Here is a 19135-nt window from a genome sequence, read left to right as displayed (position 1 = left end):
CTCTGCTTGGCCATTGCCTCTTGGATTGTATGGAGTCGACCTGCTCATCGCAACACCAACATTCATGAAGAAATGTTTTCAATTCTTGAGACATGAATGCTGAGCCTCAAACGGAGTGAACATAGGAAGGAGAAAAGTTGCTTAAGTTTATAAATAACAGTGGAAAAGATGACATCTTGGCAAGGAAAGGCAAAAGGAAATCTGAAATATTCATCAACTAATATGAGGAGATAATGGTTTCTAGATTAGGATGGTTTAAGTCCCTTAAAGTCCATGTTGATGCACTCAAAGTGATGGGTAGCTTTGATGAGATTACCTTCATGCCTGATGAATCTTGGTTTCAAATCAGCTCAAATTTTAGAAGCTGATATGATCTTCTTTACATCTTCCAGTGAATAAGGCAAATTCTTTGACTTAATGAAGTTTTAATAACTTTTTACCTGTTACACCAAGCTTCATGAAGGATCTTCAGTTTAGATCCGCAACAATGAACAGCCAAATAAACTCTGGAGAAGGCATCTGCAGCTTTGTTAAGTTGTCCTGGTCTGTGAACTACTTCATAATCAAAACATGAGAGTTCCAGCCTCCAGCGGAGTATCTTCTCATTCTACACCTTATCAAGATGTCCAGCATCAAACATAAAGCTGACTTCTGGTCAGCGATGAGTTGAAAATGTCTTCCTAGCAGGTAATGTCTCCATTTTTTCATAAATTCAATGATAGCTTGAGCTTCTTTCTCCACAGATGAATGTCATTGTTCAGATTGGTGGAGTGTGTGAGAGAAGAAAGCAGTGGGGCGTCCATTTTGTGTTAGTGTTGTTCTTTTTTTTTGCTATTTGTTTTACGTTGCACCGACACAGATAGGTCTTATGGCGATGATGGGATAGGAAAGCCTAGGAATAGGAATGAAGCGGCCATGGCCTTAATTAAGGTACAGCCCCAGCATTTGGCTTGTGTGAAAATGGGAAACCATGGAAAACCATCTTCAGGGCTGCCGACAGTGGGGTTCGAACCCACTATCTCCTGAATACTGGATACTGGCCGCACGTAAGCGACTGCAGCTATCGAGCTCGGTAGTGTTGTTCTAATGGTGTGTTCTGAAGCATCAGTCTCTACAGTGAACATAGTTTTATCATCTATAGCTGAAACCAGTACATTTTTTCACATCATCTTTCAGGGCTTTAAATGCTTCAATAGCTTTGTCATTTACCGGAAAACTACCACTTAATTTTCTGGGAGTATCTTGGGATGAAATTGGCAAAATGAGCGAACATGCCCATCGCTCTTGAAAGAGAAGCAGTGTCAGCTTGTAATGGGAGCTCTTGTAAAGGTGTCAATCGATCAGGTTCTGGGTGAATTTCATGATTGGAGATAATATAACCCAATAGCTTTATTGTTTTGAACGAATAGATACTCTTCTTCTCGTTTATCGTGAGTTCATACTTTTTGACATCCTTCAAGTTCTTCAAATTTAAGTTGTGTTCTTCCTTGTTTCTTGCCACCCACAATGACATCATCTAGATAAGCTGCAACTCCAGTAAGTCATTAATTTTTGATGATCGTATATATTATCCTTTGGAAACAAGGTACTCCATTTGTGGGGCCAAACGGAATCCATTTGTACTACCAAAGTTTACCGCATGCTTTGAATGCTGTGTAAGGGTGATCCTCCTAACAGATGGGGATCTAATGATAGGCGTTTTTCAAATAAACTGAACTGAATACTTCATAATTTGCTACCTTGTTGACTATATCCTCGATACGTGGGAATTGGAGCTCGGTATACTGATTTATTGTTCGTGAATAGTCAACTACCATACGGCGCTTGTGGCTTTCTGATTGGGTGACAAGAACCTGAGCACGCCATGGAGAAAAGCTATCTTCTATAACATCCTCATTCAAAGTCGCTGAAATTCTTGTTCAATGAATTTGGTACCAGTTGCTGTGTTGTGTTGGGACTTGATGGCGACTGGCTTGCAACCTGGAGGTATATTTTGAAAAAGTCGAACAGGTTCGATTTTAGCTACTGTTAATCCGCAGATACTCAGAGGTTCTCTGTGACGCTCAAAATGTTAAGTTCAACATCTTTGTATATATGGTCTTCAATTTTTATCTCTACAGAGCAGGCTCCTTTCACTAAAGAGCTAAGCGACATTGAAGCCAGAGTGACAGTAAGACCACTAGCAGAAATAGGTACTTTGAGCTTTTGGACCAGCTTCTCAGAAATAAATCTTGTTGAACTGCCTGTATCAACAAGAGCATTGGTCTTCATTCCATTCAAATGGATGTGTATTATAGCTTTAGATAAACATCCCTGTGGAGAAAGAGAAGTTAGAAATATAGTATGACAATGGCAAGATTTGGTGGAGCTTGAAGATTTTGAATTCTTGCACACCTTTGCGTAGTGGCCGATTTTTGAGCAGACATGGCAAGTGGCCTCCCTTGTTATACAAGAGTTCCTGCTGTGATAATTAAGTCCACAGAAGTAGCATTTCTTTTTTGTTTCAGGGACAACCTCACATGATATTTCACTACCCACCAAGCTACATTCACGCCTATCACTGATTGGATGATATGAACTTGCTTCATCGATATTTCACTTATGTTGCAGCATACACTCACTGCACATATAAAACAAAATATAAATCTCCTTCAGTGCACACCATGAGAGTTTCCCATTAGAGGTGGTGTGAAACAAGGGCATCCCATGGAGAATGGTGTCTTTCAGTAAGATCATACAACAAGTCACACACCCATAAAGGTGAACAAATTATTTGATGACAGTAAAGTATTCCCTTGGCCACTTGACTCATCCAGTATCAGCCCATTTGAAAATTTATGGGCTATTTATAACAAGAAAATGTCAAAACTGGATAATTCAATAAAAGTGAACAGGATTTGTTCCCTTATCAGGACGTTGTTCCACAATGAAGAAATGATTAATATTTCAGCAAAATCCTTTCTGTGAGATTAAAAATTGTTTGCAGCAGCAGATGATCCATAACTAGTGTGAAATAGTGACCATCAAGATATATGTGAAGAATGTGGCCAGAATTTCTCGGTCAAGGAGACTCATTGTATTCTCATCTTCAGATATTACCCTTTAATTGATTTTGTACAAGTTCCATAACTGAAGTGAATCTGATGATTTGATCAAACTTCATGCTTTTTTCTGACAAACTATATTTGTAACATAGTCTCGTAGTCTAAAAATAAATTTATCCCTGAGAGAATCTGATAAAAATATCACCATAATTACATGTTGTTGGTAGCCATTTCAGAGCAACTACAAAATCAGGTACAGTTTCCTTCTTTTTCTTTTTTTCTATTTGTTTTACGTCGCACCGACACAGATAGGTCTTATGGCGACGATGGGATAGGAAAGGGCTAGGAATGAGAAGGAAGCGGCCGTGGCCTTAATTGAGGTACAGGCCCAGCATTTGCCTAGTATGAATATGGGAAACCACGGAAAACCATTTTCAGTGCTGCTAACAGTGGGGTTCGAACCCACTATCTCCCGATTACTGGATACTGGCCGCACTTAAGCGACTGCAGCTATCGAGCTCGGTTGGTACAGTTTCATTCAGTTTACAGTTTCAGCAACTTTCAGGTCTCCAGTCATGAAGTGTTCACGCAGAATTTCATGGAGTTTCTCAAAAGGCAAGTTTTTAGGCTTCTCTGATGACACATGGTTCTGAGGAGCCGTACATGTCCGGTCTGATCAACATGATTAATGACACACATCCTTCCTAACCTCCCTGAAGTTTTCATTGCACTTAAAAAATGCTTCAAGATGATCTAAATAATTCTGAAATGGTTCAAATGCAGGGATAAATGGGTCTACATGACAGATTACAGCATTTTTCCAAAAATTCTCATCCATTGTAGCCACTGCTGAGTCATTACTGTTTTGTAAGAATAACAAACACTCATCACCAATAAATCTGTAATGCTTCTGGAACACTATAAAGCAAGGAGGAAATACTTAAGTTGCTCATGAAGTCACAAAAAATTCATTGCATAAAAATATTAATTTAGTCTCAAGAACCAGACTAAAATCACTCAACATTCAGACTGCATCTTATACACACAAGCCATGAGACAACAATGTATACTGGACGATCAGTGATGGACTTATTTATAAAACGATATGAAATATTCGACTGACTGTTTGATATATAAATTGACACACTGCATCTACGAATAAATAAGTTTAAAATCACTGCCTTAGTCAAAAGTAATACTTACCTCCTAATGGTCTTTTAGCAGTTTCAGCCATATTGGTAGTTGGAATTGTTGAAAAACCATAAATAAAACTAAATTCACTGACTGTTGTAATTCGAACAGAATATGCAGAAGAACTTGAAGTATCTACCAGCCATGTTCCTGGTTCAGGATTCAAGACTTTCACCACAAGACCTCCAGGTACATCCAAGACCTTAACTCCTTCCTTCTTAACTCCATGATTATCTATGACTGTTATTTTTGGGTCCCTGCCTGAAAGTGCTACATTAAGAACAACCATGGTGGCATCTACAGGAACTGAAAATGCACTGCTACCAGCTGAAGGCTTATCCACAGACACAACCACTACCTTATTTCTCTCTTGGACTGACTCCTTCACGTAATTCAGGACCTGAAACAAATAAAGAGATAGCTGAAGATGGTAACCTTAAAATTTATCTTCAAAAAATTAGGATACAATTCCCAACCTGTTGCTATTCTGGTCTAATTGACATTGTGCCTGTCTAGAGGCTCAAAAGAACAACAACTGTGCCCATAGGGTCAATTTATTTTTGGTCATATTATACAGGGTTTGATAGTTTTTTGAACATTAAGATCAAGCTCCTGAGAAAGATTCAGCTTAAATTAGAAATTCAAATTAGAACCACGGTTGACTAGCTTCATCGATATTTCACTTATGTTCCAGCATAGACTCACTGTACATATAAAACAAAATATAAATCTCCTTCAGTGCACACCATGAGAGTTTCCCATTAGAGGTGGTGTGAAACAAGGGCATCCCATAGAGAATGGTGTCTTCAGTAAGATCATACAACAAGTCACACACCCATAAAGGTGAACAAATTATTTGATGACAGTAACATCTAAAGTATTCACTTGGCCACTTGACTCATCCAATATCAGCCCATTTGAAAATTTATGGGCTATTTATAACAAGAAAATGTCAAAACTGGATAATTCAATAAAAGTGAACAGGATTTGTTCCCTTATCAGGACGTTGTTCCACAATGAAGAAATGATTAATATTTCAGCAAAATTGGTGGAATCCATCCCTAAACATATTAGTACTGTTCTATATAGTTCTATATAGATCCTAAAAAATGAGATAACATAAATATCCTTAGAGACATTCAATTATAAGATAAAGAAAACTTTGAAATTTCGTATCCTAATCAACCTCCTAACACTCTTACCACTAGACCTGGTAATTACGATGAGGAATTATTTTATTTTATTGTCTCTAAAGTATCCTTCTTTATCTCCTATATATTTAAAAGAGAGAAAATGTTAGAACAAGTATTAAAGTATGATTCTTCTGTAGTTGCAGAACTAATTTTCTGTAGTTCTTTTAGACTATTACGACAAGATCTCTTTTCTGAATCCTGCTCAGATTAATTTGTGCACAACTATATGTTTGTCAGCCAGATATTCTTTTCAGTGTTTTGTTATTTGTTCTGTATGCTCTAGTAACCTAATTTTTTTAAACTATAGCAAGTTGTTCTGTGAGTGTAGTGGAAGACACTAACATCACATACATCTCCTTGATTTGATTTCCAAAGGTATTATTTTTTGTTCTTTGTGTAGGAGGCTGTCAGTAAGTTTGTGTACAATTATCTAGTACCTTACTGTCTACAGGTCATCATTTAATCTGCTGTAGGGTTCCTTACCTGCTAATAGTTCTTATTTTGACTTTTTAAATGGTGACTATAATGGACTAAATTATTACCTGTCACAGTTCAGCTGGAAGGTGATGTTTCAAAATGTATCAGTTGATAAAGTAGTAGAAATCTTCTATTCAGTACTACACTATGGCATAGAATTGTACATCCCTATACAGAATTTTAAGACTCCCAAATTCCCAAAGTGGTATAATCATAAACTGAAGTCACTGATTATTGAAAAGAAGGCACACAAGAGGTACAAAATATCAGGTCACAATAGTGATTATCAACATTTCTCAAAATTAAGAAACGAATGCAAGTCTGAATCCAAATCTTGCTATAAAAACTATGTCTCCTACTGTGAATAAATGATTGCTTCCAATCCACAGAAATTCTGGCAATATCTAAGTTCTAAAAGGCCATGTAAATATTCCTTCAACAATGCATCTTAATGAAGTTACAGCAGATACTGGAGAAAATATTGTCAAACTTTTTGCTAAACACTTTTTGTCTATTTATTCTTCTTATCAGAACAGTAATAGTATGTCATATGATTATCCTTATCATTAAACCAAGGTGTTCTTCCAGTGGAATGGAAGAAAGGATTTCTTAGTCCAGTTTTCAAAAATGGTGATAAAACTGACATAAAACAATATAGTCCAGCTACAATTCCTTCTCATATTTCCAAAATTTTTGACTCAACAATTCTTGATAAGATCACACCTCACTTTAGAAACATCATCATTGATGAGCAACATGGATTCTTTTCAGGACGGTCAACCTATAGCAATCTTCTTTTATTCTATCAGTTCCTCTTGGATACAATAGAGAATCACTCTCAGGTGGACTGCATTTATACAGATTTCTCAAAAGCTTTTGACACTGTTGCAAAAACTAACAGGTTACAGAATTAATGGGCCTCTTCTCTCCTGGTTTGAATCATATCTTAAAAATTGTCTGCAGATTGTTAAAATAAAGAATCATTTTCCTGCACTTACTATTGTTACCAGTGGAGTTCCTCAAGAGTCTCACCTTGTGCCTTTACTTTTTACTCTCTACATAAATGACATTAAAAATATACTTAAGAATTCTTAACTGCTTTTGTTTGCTGATGATGCAAAAAAATTATGCAAATTAATTGTCAACTTGATTGTTTAAAACTTCAAGAAGATTTACATCATCTGGAAAAGTACTGTATTTGAAATGGGTTAAAACTTAATCATGAGAAATGTAAAATAATATAGTTTTTTTTAAACAAGAAGAAAATATAATTTCAGTACCATACTAATTTAGTAATAACAACATTCTAACTCCTGTTTCACAAGTTAATGACCTTGGTGTGTTATTCACTTATAATCTATCATTTAATGAACATATTGAAAATATTTGTAAGAAATCATTACAAAGATTGCATTGCATTACTAGATATTCCAGAGAATTTTCAAACTTAGCTACCTAGCGATTGCTGTATGTATCTATGGTACGTCCTATACTAGAATACTGTACACCTGTATGGAACCTTTCTCATCAGACCTCTATCCATAGACTGGATTCAGTACAACATAAATTTCTTTGTTTATATTCATTTAGAGCAGGATTTTCATATGAAAATGTTGATTATATAGCCTTACAACAGTCTTTAAATCTGCATAGTCTGTCACAACACCGTGAATTCATGGATACACTCTTCATTTTTAAATTGCTTCATTCCTTGGTGAATTGTCCACAACTCCTTGAAAAAAATTAACGTACATGTACCAGACAGACGCACAAAGTTCAAGAATACATTGTCTAAAAATTGGCATAGAACTAACTATGCATTCAATGGACCAACTGAATGAATGTCAAGATCTCTAAACAAAATGGATTTTGATATATTTAACTGCTCAATGTCAAAATTTAGAAATCACTTACATAATCTCCAGAACTGACTATTGCTTTCCTGTGTTTACTTGTAATATAACCTGTGTATATATCTGTACATATTTTCCTACATATACTTTTAATTACTAGACTATAATTACTATTCAAACTATTACTTTTAGACTATATCTTCATTAGATTTACATATAATAACTAGGCAAGATAGCGTACAGATTGGCAACTCAAAGCGAGAGTGCTGAACATGCTTCTATTTTCGGCAAGGTTACTGGTGGTCAGCTGAGCGGAATCTCCGCTCCCATACCTACACAGCCCCCTAGTACTAATCCGCTTACAAATGCTTTTAACAACTTTCCAAATTCCTTGCAGGTAGTACATGCTAACGTTCAAAGTCTAATTCCTCACTTCCACGAACTCCGTAACATTATTGCTAATGTCAACCCTCACATCGTCATGAACGGAGAAACCTGGATGAAACCGTGGTTGTCAGATTCTCTTGTCCACCTCGAAAATTATACCTTGATCCGAAATGATCGCACAGGTAAAGCCGGCGGCGGAGTAGCTATGTATATTAGGAACGACTTAAAATATAAAATAATTTACAAAACAACTAGTGAATACTGCGCAAGGCCCGAGTTCATGTTCATTGAAATTGAGGCTTTAGGTGTAAAGTGCTTACTGAGTGTTGTGTATCGCCCACCAAAGATTGGATACATCACCGACCTTGAAGACATCTTACTTGACCTCCTACCCAGGTATGAGCATGTTTTATTACTAGGAGACCTCAATACTGACATCCTTAACGACAAAATGACTGAGACTAAACAACTAATCAACATATTTAAATCTTGTAACATGACAATTTTGCCACTTAAACCAACACATCACACAGCCACGTCACATACATTACTGGACTTAATTGTGACGAATAACCCTGACAGAGTACTGACCCACGGGCAAATGTCTGCTTGCGGACTATCCAACCACGACTTAATTTATTTAGCTTATTCACTTAAATGCCCCAAGTACAGACCTAAATTAATTACATTCAGAGATCTAAAACGTATAAATAACGAAGCCCTATTAGAAGATGCTGCAAACATACCTTGGCATAATATCCATATTTTAGATAATATAGATGATAAAGTGGAGTTCTTAAACACACAACTGCTAGCTCTCCTTAATAAACACGCGCCAAAACGCACTGCTCGTGTAACACACCCTGCGGCTCCATGGATGACGCAGGAAATATGAGACTTAATGACAGAGAGAGACAAAGCTTTCAGAAAATTTAAAACTAGCCAAATACCAAACGATTTTGACCTGTACAAGACCCTTCGTAACAGAACCACACAGGCCGTAAGGAATGCTAAAATAAGACACTCACAGAACATTTTGCTAACCCGAAACACGACAACAATCTGGAAAACCGTTAAAAAAATGGGCATAGGCGGAAATAAAATACATACTGCTGACGTTAAAATATCACTGGATGATTTAAACCAATACTTTACTACAAGACCCATTAACATTGACGAGACAACAAAAGAACAGACGATTAGCAAAATTCTACACAATGGCAATACTAACAATGGAGGAGAACAGTTATATTTTTCCCTCGTAACTCCTGCAGAAGTAAGACAAATTGCACGATCAATAAAGACAACTGCGACAGGATGTGACGAGATTGTTCCACAGTTACTGTTAAAAACTCTAGATGTAATCCTACCAACTCTAACCCACATCATAAATACCTCATTGATAACCGGCATATTCCCTTCCCTTTGGAAATATGCAATTGTTCGCCCCCTCCCCAAGACCAACAATCCCGTGGAACCCAAAGACTATCGATCCATTTGCATTTTACCATTTCTGTCCAAAATTTTGGAGAAAATAGTTCACAGACAAATAACCGCATATTTAAATAACAATATGCTTCTTGACAAATACCAGTCTGGTTTTAGAAGCAATCATAGCACAACTACTGCACTGCTTAAAGTTACAAACGACATAGGAGTAGCTATGGATAAGGGAGAAGTTACTGTTTTAACTCTTCTAGACCTTAGTAAGGCCTTTGACTGCGTTGACACGGACATACTAATAGCAAAATTACGTGCTCTTAATTTCTCACAAAGCACACTATCCTGGATGTATTCCTATCTCTCTGATCGCCGGCAGTGTGTATCTACAGGTGAAAATTTCTCTTCATGGCAATCTGTAGAGACTGGAATACAACAGGGGTCAGTGCTAGCGCCACTCCTATTTTCGATCTTCATTTCAGGACTAACACAAGTAATTAAACATTGTCAATATCATGTGTACGCAGACGACATACAGATATATACACATGCACACCCTCGTGACTTACCGACTGCAATAAATAATATGAACGACGACCTAGAAAGAATATGTAGGTGGACCGATGACCATGCACTAAAGATCAATGCCCAAAAATCACAGTGTATTCTTTTAGCTACCCAAAAAACCCACGCACGACTTACAGACATCCATACCCACTCAGTAACATTAAGAGGCACTCAGTTACAATTCAAAGACACAGTTAAAAACTTAAGGATGATAATGGATAAAAACCTTAGTTGGAACGATTATGTAACAGGTATATGTCAGCGAGTGTTTTATTCCTTACATTCCCTTAAAAAACTCAGAGATTTACTCCTCCAAAATGTAAGAAAACTGCTTATCCAAAGTATGGTAATGCCAATATTCGACTACTGTGACGTAGTATACAGTAACCTGAATGCCTCACTTTCCATCAAGCTCCAAAAGGCACATAACGCATGCGTTCGATTTATTTCAGATATACCAAGGTTTGGCCATATTTCTCCCGCATTTGCTAGGCTTTCATGGCTACGCTTAAGAGAGCGACGAAATTTACACACTCTTTCCCTGTTACATCGTATACTGAACCTTAACACACCTGAATACCTTGCCACACAATTCCATTACCTAGCATCACCTTCTAGTATTCCTACCAGATCATCATCCACCGCAGTACTAAGCATTCCCATTCACCGCTCAACTGGCTACAGTAGATCATTTATAGTCGCCGCCAGCCAAATTTGGAATTCCCTACCTGCTGAAATTAGGAGCGTGTCAAACCACCTCCGCTTTAAGAAACTCTGTCAAACCTGGTTAATAAATAATAATGATTTCTTATAACATAGTAGGATTAGATCATAGTTAAGTTTTAGATTAATTAAAACATTTAATTGCTACCTTAAGATATTAAACTGTAGATAATTTAGTGTATATTTAACTCTTCATGTAGGTGTATGTATGGTCGGACAGAATAGCAGGCTTCATAGCCTGAGTCCCGCCATATAAAACAAGACAATAAATAAATAAATAAATAAATAAATATACTCCACTGAACTGTTTATTTTTCTCTATTGTTATGTAAAATGGTATTACCATTAATAAAGTATTATTATTATTATTATTATTATTATTATTATTATTATTATTATTATTATTATTATTATTATTATTATTATTATTATTATTATTATTATTATTATTATTATTATTATTATTATTATTATTATTATTATTTATTTATTTTTACCAATAATTACTGTTTTCTGCAAGTGGATCATATTTTGAACATGCTCATTTCCTTCCAAGAACAAATATTTAAGGAAATAATATCAAATAAACAAAAACAAGTAGACTTGAATTTTAAAATATAATTGAACATACGTCTTTCACTTCTTGTTTCTTTATGTTAAACACCTGTCCAGCAGAAGCTGAGGCTATCTTCTCAAAAACCAGGTATCCAGGATCTGAATATCCACTGCATTCTCCAGTCATCACAATTACTATCTAGAAGAACATATAATGTACAAATTAACAACACACTTTCTGCATTAAGAATAATCAGGCTAAGTATTTATTTGGTTTCAGCAACAGATGTTTGATATGTACAGTCACTCAAAAAGAGAATGAATGTGTGGTATTGTATCAATACATCATAGGTACACTTTTCTCAATAATAATTAAACCAACAGATATAGTGTTTGTTGTGGGTATCCACAGATTTTGTATCTACATGGAAAGTGAACTGATTTTTATAATAATTAAAATTCTGATAAGATATTGAATGAGAAATATACAATACCATGTGCTCATTCTTTTTTTGTTGAGATACATACTATTAACAACTAACAAAAAATGGGGAAATCATACAAGAAAATAAATCCTTATGATTGGCTAGGGACCATGGGTGTGAGCAGGCATTAAGGAAAATAAGGGAAGAGGTAGCAAGTTTGAGGGCGATAAATAGGCTTTTACCGGAGGACAGGAATAAGGATAGGTCTCCTTCAATCAATGTAAGGGATATGGTAGGTAGACAAGGAAGAAGGGGAAAGAAGGGGAGAAGTTGTGGAAGACAGATGGGCTAATATTTTAAGGGGAAGGAAAATGAGGATTAAGTGTTCTCCTCAGAGAGTGAGTTTAGGAGAAGTATCAGTGAGGTATGAGTCACTGCAGATAGAACAGCAGAGGGAAGCTGTAGAACAGGGAAGTGTTACAGAAGAGGGCGAGACAAGAGGAAAGGGAAAAGTAGAGTACAAGATAAGAAAAGGGACGTGGATGGAACAGAGTCATGAGAGGCAGAGAAGCAAGGAGGAAGTAGGTTCTCTAGCTGCTGGGGAAGTTAAGTAAGATCAGGAGAGGAGGGGATCTAATGAGATGGTTGGGGTTGAGGCTCTGATCATGGGTGACTCTATTATTAGATATTTTGGACAATTTTTGGAAGAAAGGGAACCAGGGTAGTGTGTTATCCAGGAATTAAAGCAGATGTTGAGGTAAGTAGAAGGTAAGGAGAAGGTGGTCATTTTCTTTGATGGTGTCAACAATGTTAGGCAGGCAGAAATAATTTGTTAAGAAGAAAGCCATACCTTCCAGTGTTGACTTAGTAAATGTAACTTAAAAGCTTTTCAGTCTGTTGAATACACTACTTGAGCCGCATCTCATAGATGAGTCTGTTATGGCTGCTGAGTGATGCCTGACTTTGACGCAAGTGTATAACGGATATAACTTGAAAACAATATTCCCTCACCCATGGGTAAGTAATGCAATTATCGAGCTTGAATTATTATTATTTTACGATTATGATTATTACTATTATTAATTGCTTGTAATGTATGGCTATGAAGTATTTACATCCAATTAGTATTAATATTATTGTTATTATTACTATTTACGTAGTCGAATGATCGCATTATGTGTGAGGTTAGGTCATGAAACATGTACCTAGACATTTATATGTAAGAACCTGTAATTCATTTATTATTACCTGTATTAATGATTTGTAATCGACTACAGAATTGTGCAACACACTATAATATCCAGAATGGTACTGGGTAGATGCAAACTTGGTAGAATATTCTATACATTATATCTGGGCCTTAAACACTCTAGAATTTATGAGAAAATGTATCTTTCTAGAAGCCTGGCCAGGCATATATATAAAGAGGTGGTCTTAGTGGTAGAGACGAGTTATTGTTTAGTAAGATCATGGTTTAACAGAAGTTGTTCTGACCAGACGTGCATCGTATTAACGAGTGTTTGAAGTATGTGAATTGGCTTAGTAAAGTTGGTAGTTGACATGCAGTGGTTGCAGTCTCAATGTTAAAGTGATAGGCAGTTGTTAAAATGATGGCTTTGTTGATGTTCTCGAGTGAAGTGTTTTGTTTGTGATACAGTGATTAAGGTTATGTGCATTCAGTTTGTAAATAATTGTAAATAAATCCATGTACACAAGTTGACAATATTTTGTGTGCATCATTGTGGTTACATCATTGCATGTTTCATCTATCTTGTAGACATCATCAGCCGAAAAGTTTAAAGGTTAAGCACAAAGGACAAGGACAAAAACACATTACAAATAATTCGGACTGCCATTGTGCCAGTTAAAATGTTGAATATGCTAGTGATCTGAGCACAATCAATCAATCAATCAATCAATCAATCAATCAATCAATCAATCAATCAATCAATCAATCAATCAATCAATCAATCAATCAATCAATCAATCAATCAATCAATCAATCAATCAATCAATCAATACTGATCTGCATTTAGGGCAGTCGCCCAGGTGGCAGATTCCCTATCTGTTGTTTTCCTAGCCTTTTCCTAAATGATTTCAAAGAAATTGGAAATTTATTAAATGTCTCGGTAAGTTATTCCAATCCCTAACTCCCCTTCCTATAAATGAATATTTGCCCCAGTTTTTCCTCTTGAATTCCAACTTTATCTTCATATTGTGATCTTTCCTACTTTTATAAACGCCACTCCAACTTATTCGTCTACTAATGTCATTCCACGCCAACTCTCCGCTGAGAGCTCGGAACATACCAATGTCCAATGACGGACCATTTGTATTGGTATTACATACCACTTAGTCGAGCAGCTCTTCTTCTTTCTCTCAATTCTTCGCAACCCAAACTTTGCAACATTTTTGTAACACTACTCTTTTGTCGGAAATCGCCCAGAACAAATCGAGCTGCTTTTCTTTGGATTTTTTCCAATTCTTGAATCAGGTAATTCTGGTGAGGGTCCCATACACTGGAACCATACTCTAGTTGGGGTCTTACCAGAGACTTATATGACCTCTCCTTTACATCCTTACTACAACCCCTAAACACCCTCATAACCATGTGCAGAGATCTGTACCCTTTATTTACAATCCCATTTATGCGATTACCCCAATGAAGGTCTTTCCTTATATTAACACCTAAATACTTACAATGATCCCCAACAGGAACTTTCACCCCATCAATGCAGTAATTAAAACTGAGAGGACTTTTTCTATTTGTGAAACTCACAACCTGACTTTTAACCCCGTTTATCAACATACCATTGCCTGCTGCCCATCTCACAACATTATCGAGGTCACGTTGCAGTTGCTCACAATCTTGTAAATTATTTATTACTCTATACAGAATAACATCATCCGCAAAAAGCCTTACCTCCGATTCCACTCCTTTACTCATATCATTTATATATATAAGAAAACATAAAGGTCCAATAATACTGCCTTGAGGAATTCCCCTCTTAATTATTACAGGGTCAGATAAAACTTCACCTACTCTAATAATCTGAGATCTATTTTCTAGAAATATAGCAACCCATTCAGTCACTCTTTTGTCTAGTCCAATTGCACTCATTTTTGCCAGTAGTCTCCCATGATCCACCCTATCAAATGCTTTAGACAGGTCCATCGCGATACAGTCCATTTGACCTCCAGAATCCAAGATATCTGCTATATCTTGCTGGAATCCTACAAGTTGAGCTTCAGTGGAATAACCTTTCCTAAAACCGAACTGCCTTCTATCGAACCAGTTATTAATTTCACAAACATGTCTAATATAATCAGAAACACTTGAATTCTGTTAAAAGTGAAAATTAAAATATTGAACACATGAGATGATTCAATAAAATTGGTAATAGAGTCTTCTTAACGTGATGATGCTGTGTTAACATACAGTTTGCCGATGCGTCGGTAGAAACTTGGTGATATGGAGCATAAAGTTTAGTTCCAGTAGAATGAAGACGATTGTTAAACGTATATTAGACATGAGTGAGGGTTCCAGTAAAATGGTATTGAGTTCATCTTGTTAGTGTGATGTTAACAATTCTTGATAAAACAGTAGGCAGAATATCTGATTGTAATTTCATAAGTGGAATGTGCAGTGGAGTGCCCTATAACGAGAATGACAGCTATTATTAGCATTAAAAGTAGGCGAGTTTTTGAAGCATCTTGTAATACAAAAGAATGAATGAAAAATAAAATGTGGCACATTTGATTACTTACGTTCCCGCCAACCCAAGAAAGTCTAGCTCGGCGTGTGTAAATGTTTATGGTTGACTGGAGGCAAACTGTGGAGGCCATGTGTGATGGAAGCTGGTATGAGGAGGGAGTAGGGGAAGGCTGGAACTAATAGGCAGGGAGCAACTGCATGGAGGCTTGTTACGAGGCTTGACAAAATAGGAACTGTTGAGTAATGCCTTGAAAATTATGTTCACAGTTTCTGAAATTTCATTTAAATTGTAAGCAGGATTGCATTTTTGGTCTATATTAATAAAGATGTTTTCTAAAACGTTGAGTAAATTGCCCTTGTTATAAAAATAAAGAATTTTTATGTCCTGCTCTATGGAGGTGAAGGAATGATTGGACTCTGTTATATGAGTGCTCATGGTGGAATATTTTTTGTGCTTGGTGGCCTTGACGTGTTCTTTATATCTAATTAAAAAGCTTCTTCCGGTCTGCTCAATGTAGCTCACGAAACATTGGTTGCAATTTAACTTATCTTTAATTTTTGGCGTGCCTCAACTTACTGAAAGGCATTTTCCGGAGAGAATTCCACCTATCAAGGGAATGAGTAGGCCAAATAAATGACGTGTCATGTACTACACTAATAAGTTAAAAGGAAGTATAAAATGGTTCAACCTTTCAATACTATTAATTTATTAGTGAACTCACTTCAGTACGGAACAATATGAAATTCTTCTCTCTTAATCATGTACTACATGCAGAAAATTTGAAGAGAGACAGTGTTTTGGTGCCCAGACTGTGAAGTGGGTCTCTGTGTAGAAGAATGTTTCAAGACATTCCACACCAAACTCAACTGTTAAAGTAAAATAGCATCATATACTGCCTGATAAAAGAAATTGAAGCACTCAGGAGAGGGGAAACAAAATGAAACTTCATGTATTGAGAGGGTATGTGATATTTAAGGGGCAGATTTTAATGACATAAAAATCTTTGAAATATGCAAGCAAATATGACCCAAAAATCTTTAATATATGACGGAAAAGGAAAAAAAATATGACCTCACATTATAAATAATTTAGGCATATAAATGAACATTTGTCAGTTTTGTTTCTTACATTCATTGTCTGTTAATCACTAAGTTTTAGGCATGTTGAAACTACACTGAAGAAGTGGTCTCAAAACAAGCCTGACAGTCCTCTATTTCCTAGGAAACAGAAATATCAGTTCATTAGCTATGTGTGCACCCCAGGATGTCTTTCTCCTGAATATTGTCAATCACTTTGTGCTCCTCATTAGGAAATTCCGAGAAATCCCTTATTCATAATTCCAGTTACCTACTACCTGCCCATTTCCGCATACAGAGTAATATTCAGTCCACAAATAGATCCATAACTATTACAGCAAAATTCTGTTGCTGAATAGCTTGCCACAAGAATTCACTCAGTATGAAAGCCCTTAGAATATGACAGGAAATATGACTTTATTGCTCATCAAGCAGAAATATGACCAATATCTTAAATTTGTCCAAAAATATGACTTTTCAAGCAAAAATATGACATGAATTTACATCCACCCCTTAGTGATATTATTTCAGCGATTACAAAATCAGTCAAATATACACAAAACTTGGCAGTACAGGCCCACTTATCAGTAAGATGTTGCACCCAGTCTGGGCTGGGTCTCATAAAGCCGGTGTATCCTCTCCTGAGGGAAACTAGCCCACAACTGTTGTAACTGGTCTTGATATCCTGGATACTGGCACTACGATGGAGTTGACGTCTGAGTTGTTCCTACACACGTTCTATTGGGGACAAATCTGGGTATCTTGCTGGCCATGGAGAACCTCAAAATCACACAGATAGTTCATAGAGACGTGTGCTATGTGTGGACAAACATTGTCCTGTTGAAAAATGGTACCATGATACTGTCACATGAGAGGTAACACATGAGGATGCAAGATTTATTACATAATCTGTAAGATTATAATGTGTAATATTAAATAGGTGGACATTTTATACAGTACTTTAATTTAGATCCCACACCATGACGCCTGGAGTAACACTGCTGTGCATCTCCAAAACAGTGGAAGAATGGGACCTCTCCACAGGTCGCCACCACACTCACAGACATTGTCATCAAGGGTAGTGCAGAACCACGATTCATCACTGAACAAGGTGCAACGTCATTCATCAGCGGTCCATGCTTTGCGGTCATGGTACCACTCCAAACACAGACATTTTCTCTGCAGCGTTAACAGCAGCCTACACATGGGAGGATTATTTCCTAGTCCGGCTGCTGCTGGTCTCCGACCAATGGTGCAGGATGCCACAGAATGTTGCAGGGAGTTCATTAATTGTTCTTGGATGGCAGGCACAGATGTGAAGGTGTTACGATGTGTGTTTGGTACACAATACAGCTATCCTCATTTATGGTGGTCAGAAAGGTTTGACTGGAACCTTGACGATGAGTATGCGTGCCCTTACATTCCCATACAGTTCAACATTAGGTCAAAGTCACATCTGAATGCCTCACAAATCTGGATGTTGAATGATTCGATCAGCCAGCCAAATGGAGACCCACAACTCTGTTAGGTGTTGATAATGGTGTCTCACACAAGTACGTAGCATCTCCATGTCCTTCACAGTGGTCACAATATCTGATGCTGTTCACACCCCTTATATACCCTACAAGGCCTGGTAAGAACACTAAACACGAACAACAATAATGCACTCTGGTAGCTGTTCTACCTATCAGAGAGAATTACAACTCTAATCATTTACATACCTGCCATTGGTGTGTACATGTAAAAAGTAACATTGACATCAACGATTTCTTCTGGGTGTTTCAATTTTTCTGTCAGGGAGTGTATTTTCTAAAAGAAGAGAGTTTTTAAATATGTATGTGAAAGTATTATTGAAATCAGTACAATATAACCAATGTTATGCTGCTTTGAAAAAAGTCTTCCACAAATCTGAGAAAATTTGAATACCATTCTTAGAATTCCTCCCACAATACAGAGATGGCCAGGCTTTTATATCCACCATGCTGGGGGATTAAGAGCTATAATTACTTGAACTTGGTGGGACTTACTTGAGAGTATTTACGCTGAATAAGGTTTTCCACCTCTGGTTCCAAGTAATGGTCCTTGGCACTAGCATCAGTGAACACATAGATGTAAGACCCAGGACGACTAATTTCAACTCCCAACTTAATGCCTGACATTGCTAGTTCTGGACAATCTCCTCCACCATCTATTGTGATGGCCTTCAGGCTGTTGTTGAAATATACAGGGTCTGTTGTCACAATGGGTGGCCCCACATCTGAAATAGATAAGTGTTATTACTTTATATATAAACATATTAATTGCTGTTTTATATGGTGATTGATAGTTTAAGGAACAAAACAACAAGATTATCAGCATAATATTCTATTAGATTTTACTCATTAAGTTAAGGATCATTTCTTTAGGACACCATAATTAGCTGTATAGTATGATATGTATAATAATAATAAATGAAATTTCTACCTGTCTATGCACGATTCCCAGCCAA

At 36.7% G+C, this 19135-nt stretch overlaps 1 protein-coding gene across 2 annotated transcripts in view; it reads right to left on the bottom strand.

Annotated features, from left to right (window-relative positions):
- The window catches only part of LOC136858164 (hemicentin-1), a 709155-nt gene that overhangs the window by 594278 nt on the left and 95742 nt on the right, over positions 1-19135 (bottom strand). For both annotated transcript variants that reach the window (XM_067137503.2, XM_067137504.2), the window contains exons 3-5: positions 18675-18904; positions 11507-11629; positions 4248-4635 (exon numbers count right to left, since the gene is read on the bottom strand). In XM_067137503.2, the coding sequence (XP_066993604.2) occupies positions 4248-4635; positions 11507-11629; positions 18675-18904 (741 nt within the window). The remainder of the gene's footprint in view (positions 1-4247; positions 4636-11506; positions 11630-18674; positions 18905-19135) is intronic.

This window comes from Anabrus simplex, chromosome 1 (genome assembly GCF_040414725.1).
Source record: "Anabrus simplex isolate iqAnaSimp1 chromosome 1, ASM4041472v1, whole genome shotgun sequence".
Taxonomy (NCBI): domain Eukaryota; kingdom Metazoa; phylum Arthropoda; class Insecta; order Orthoptera; family Tettigoniidae; genus Anabrus; species Anabrus simplex.
The sequence above is the reverse complement of the archived record's forward strand: the minus strand, read 5'-3'. Positions and strand labels throughout refer to the sequence as shown.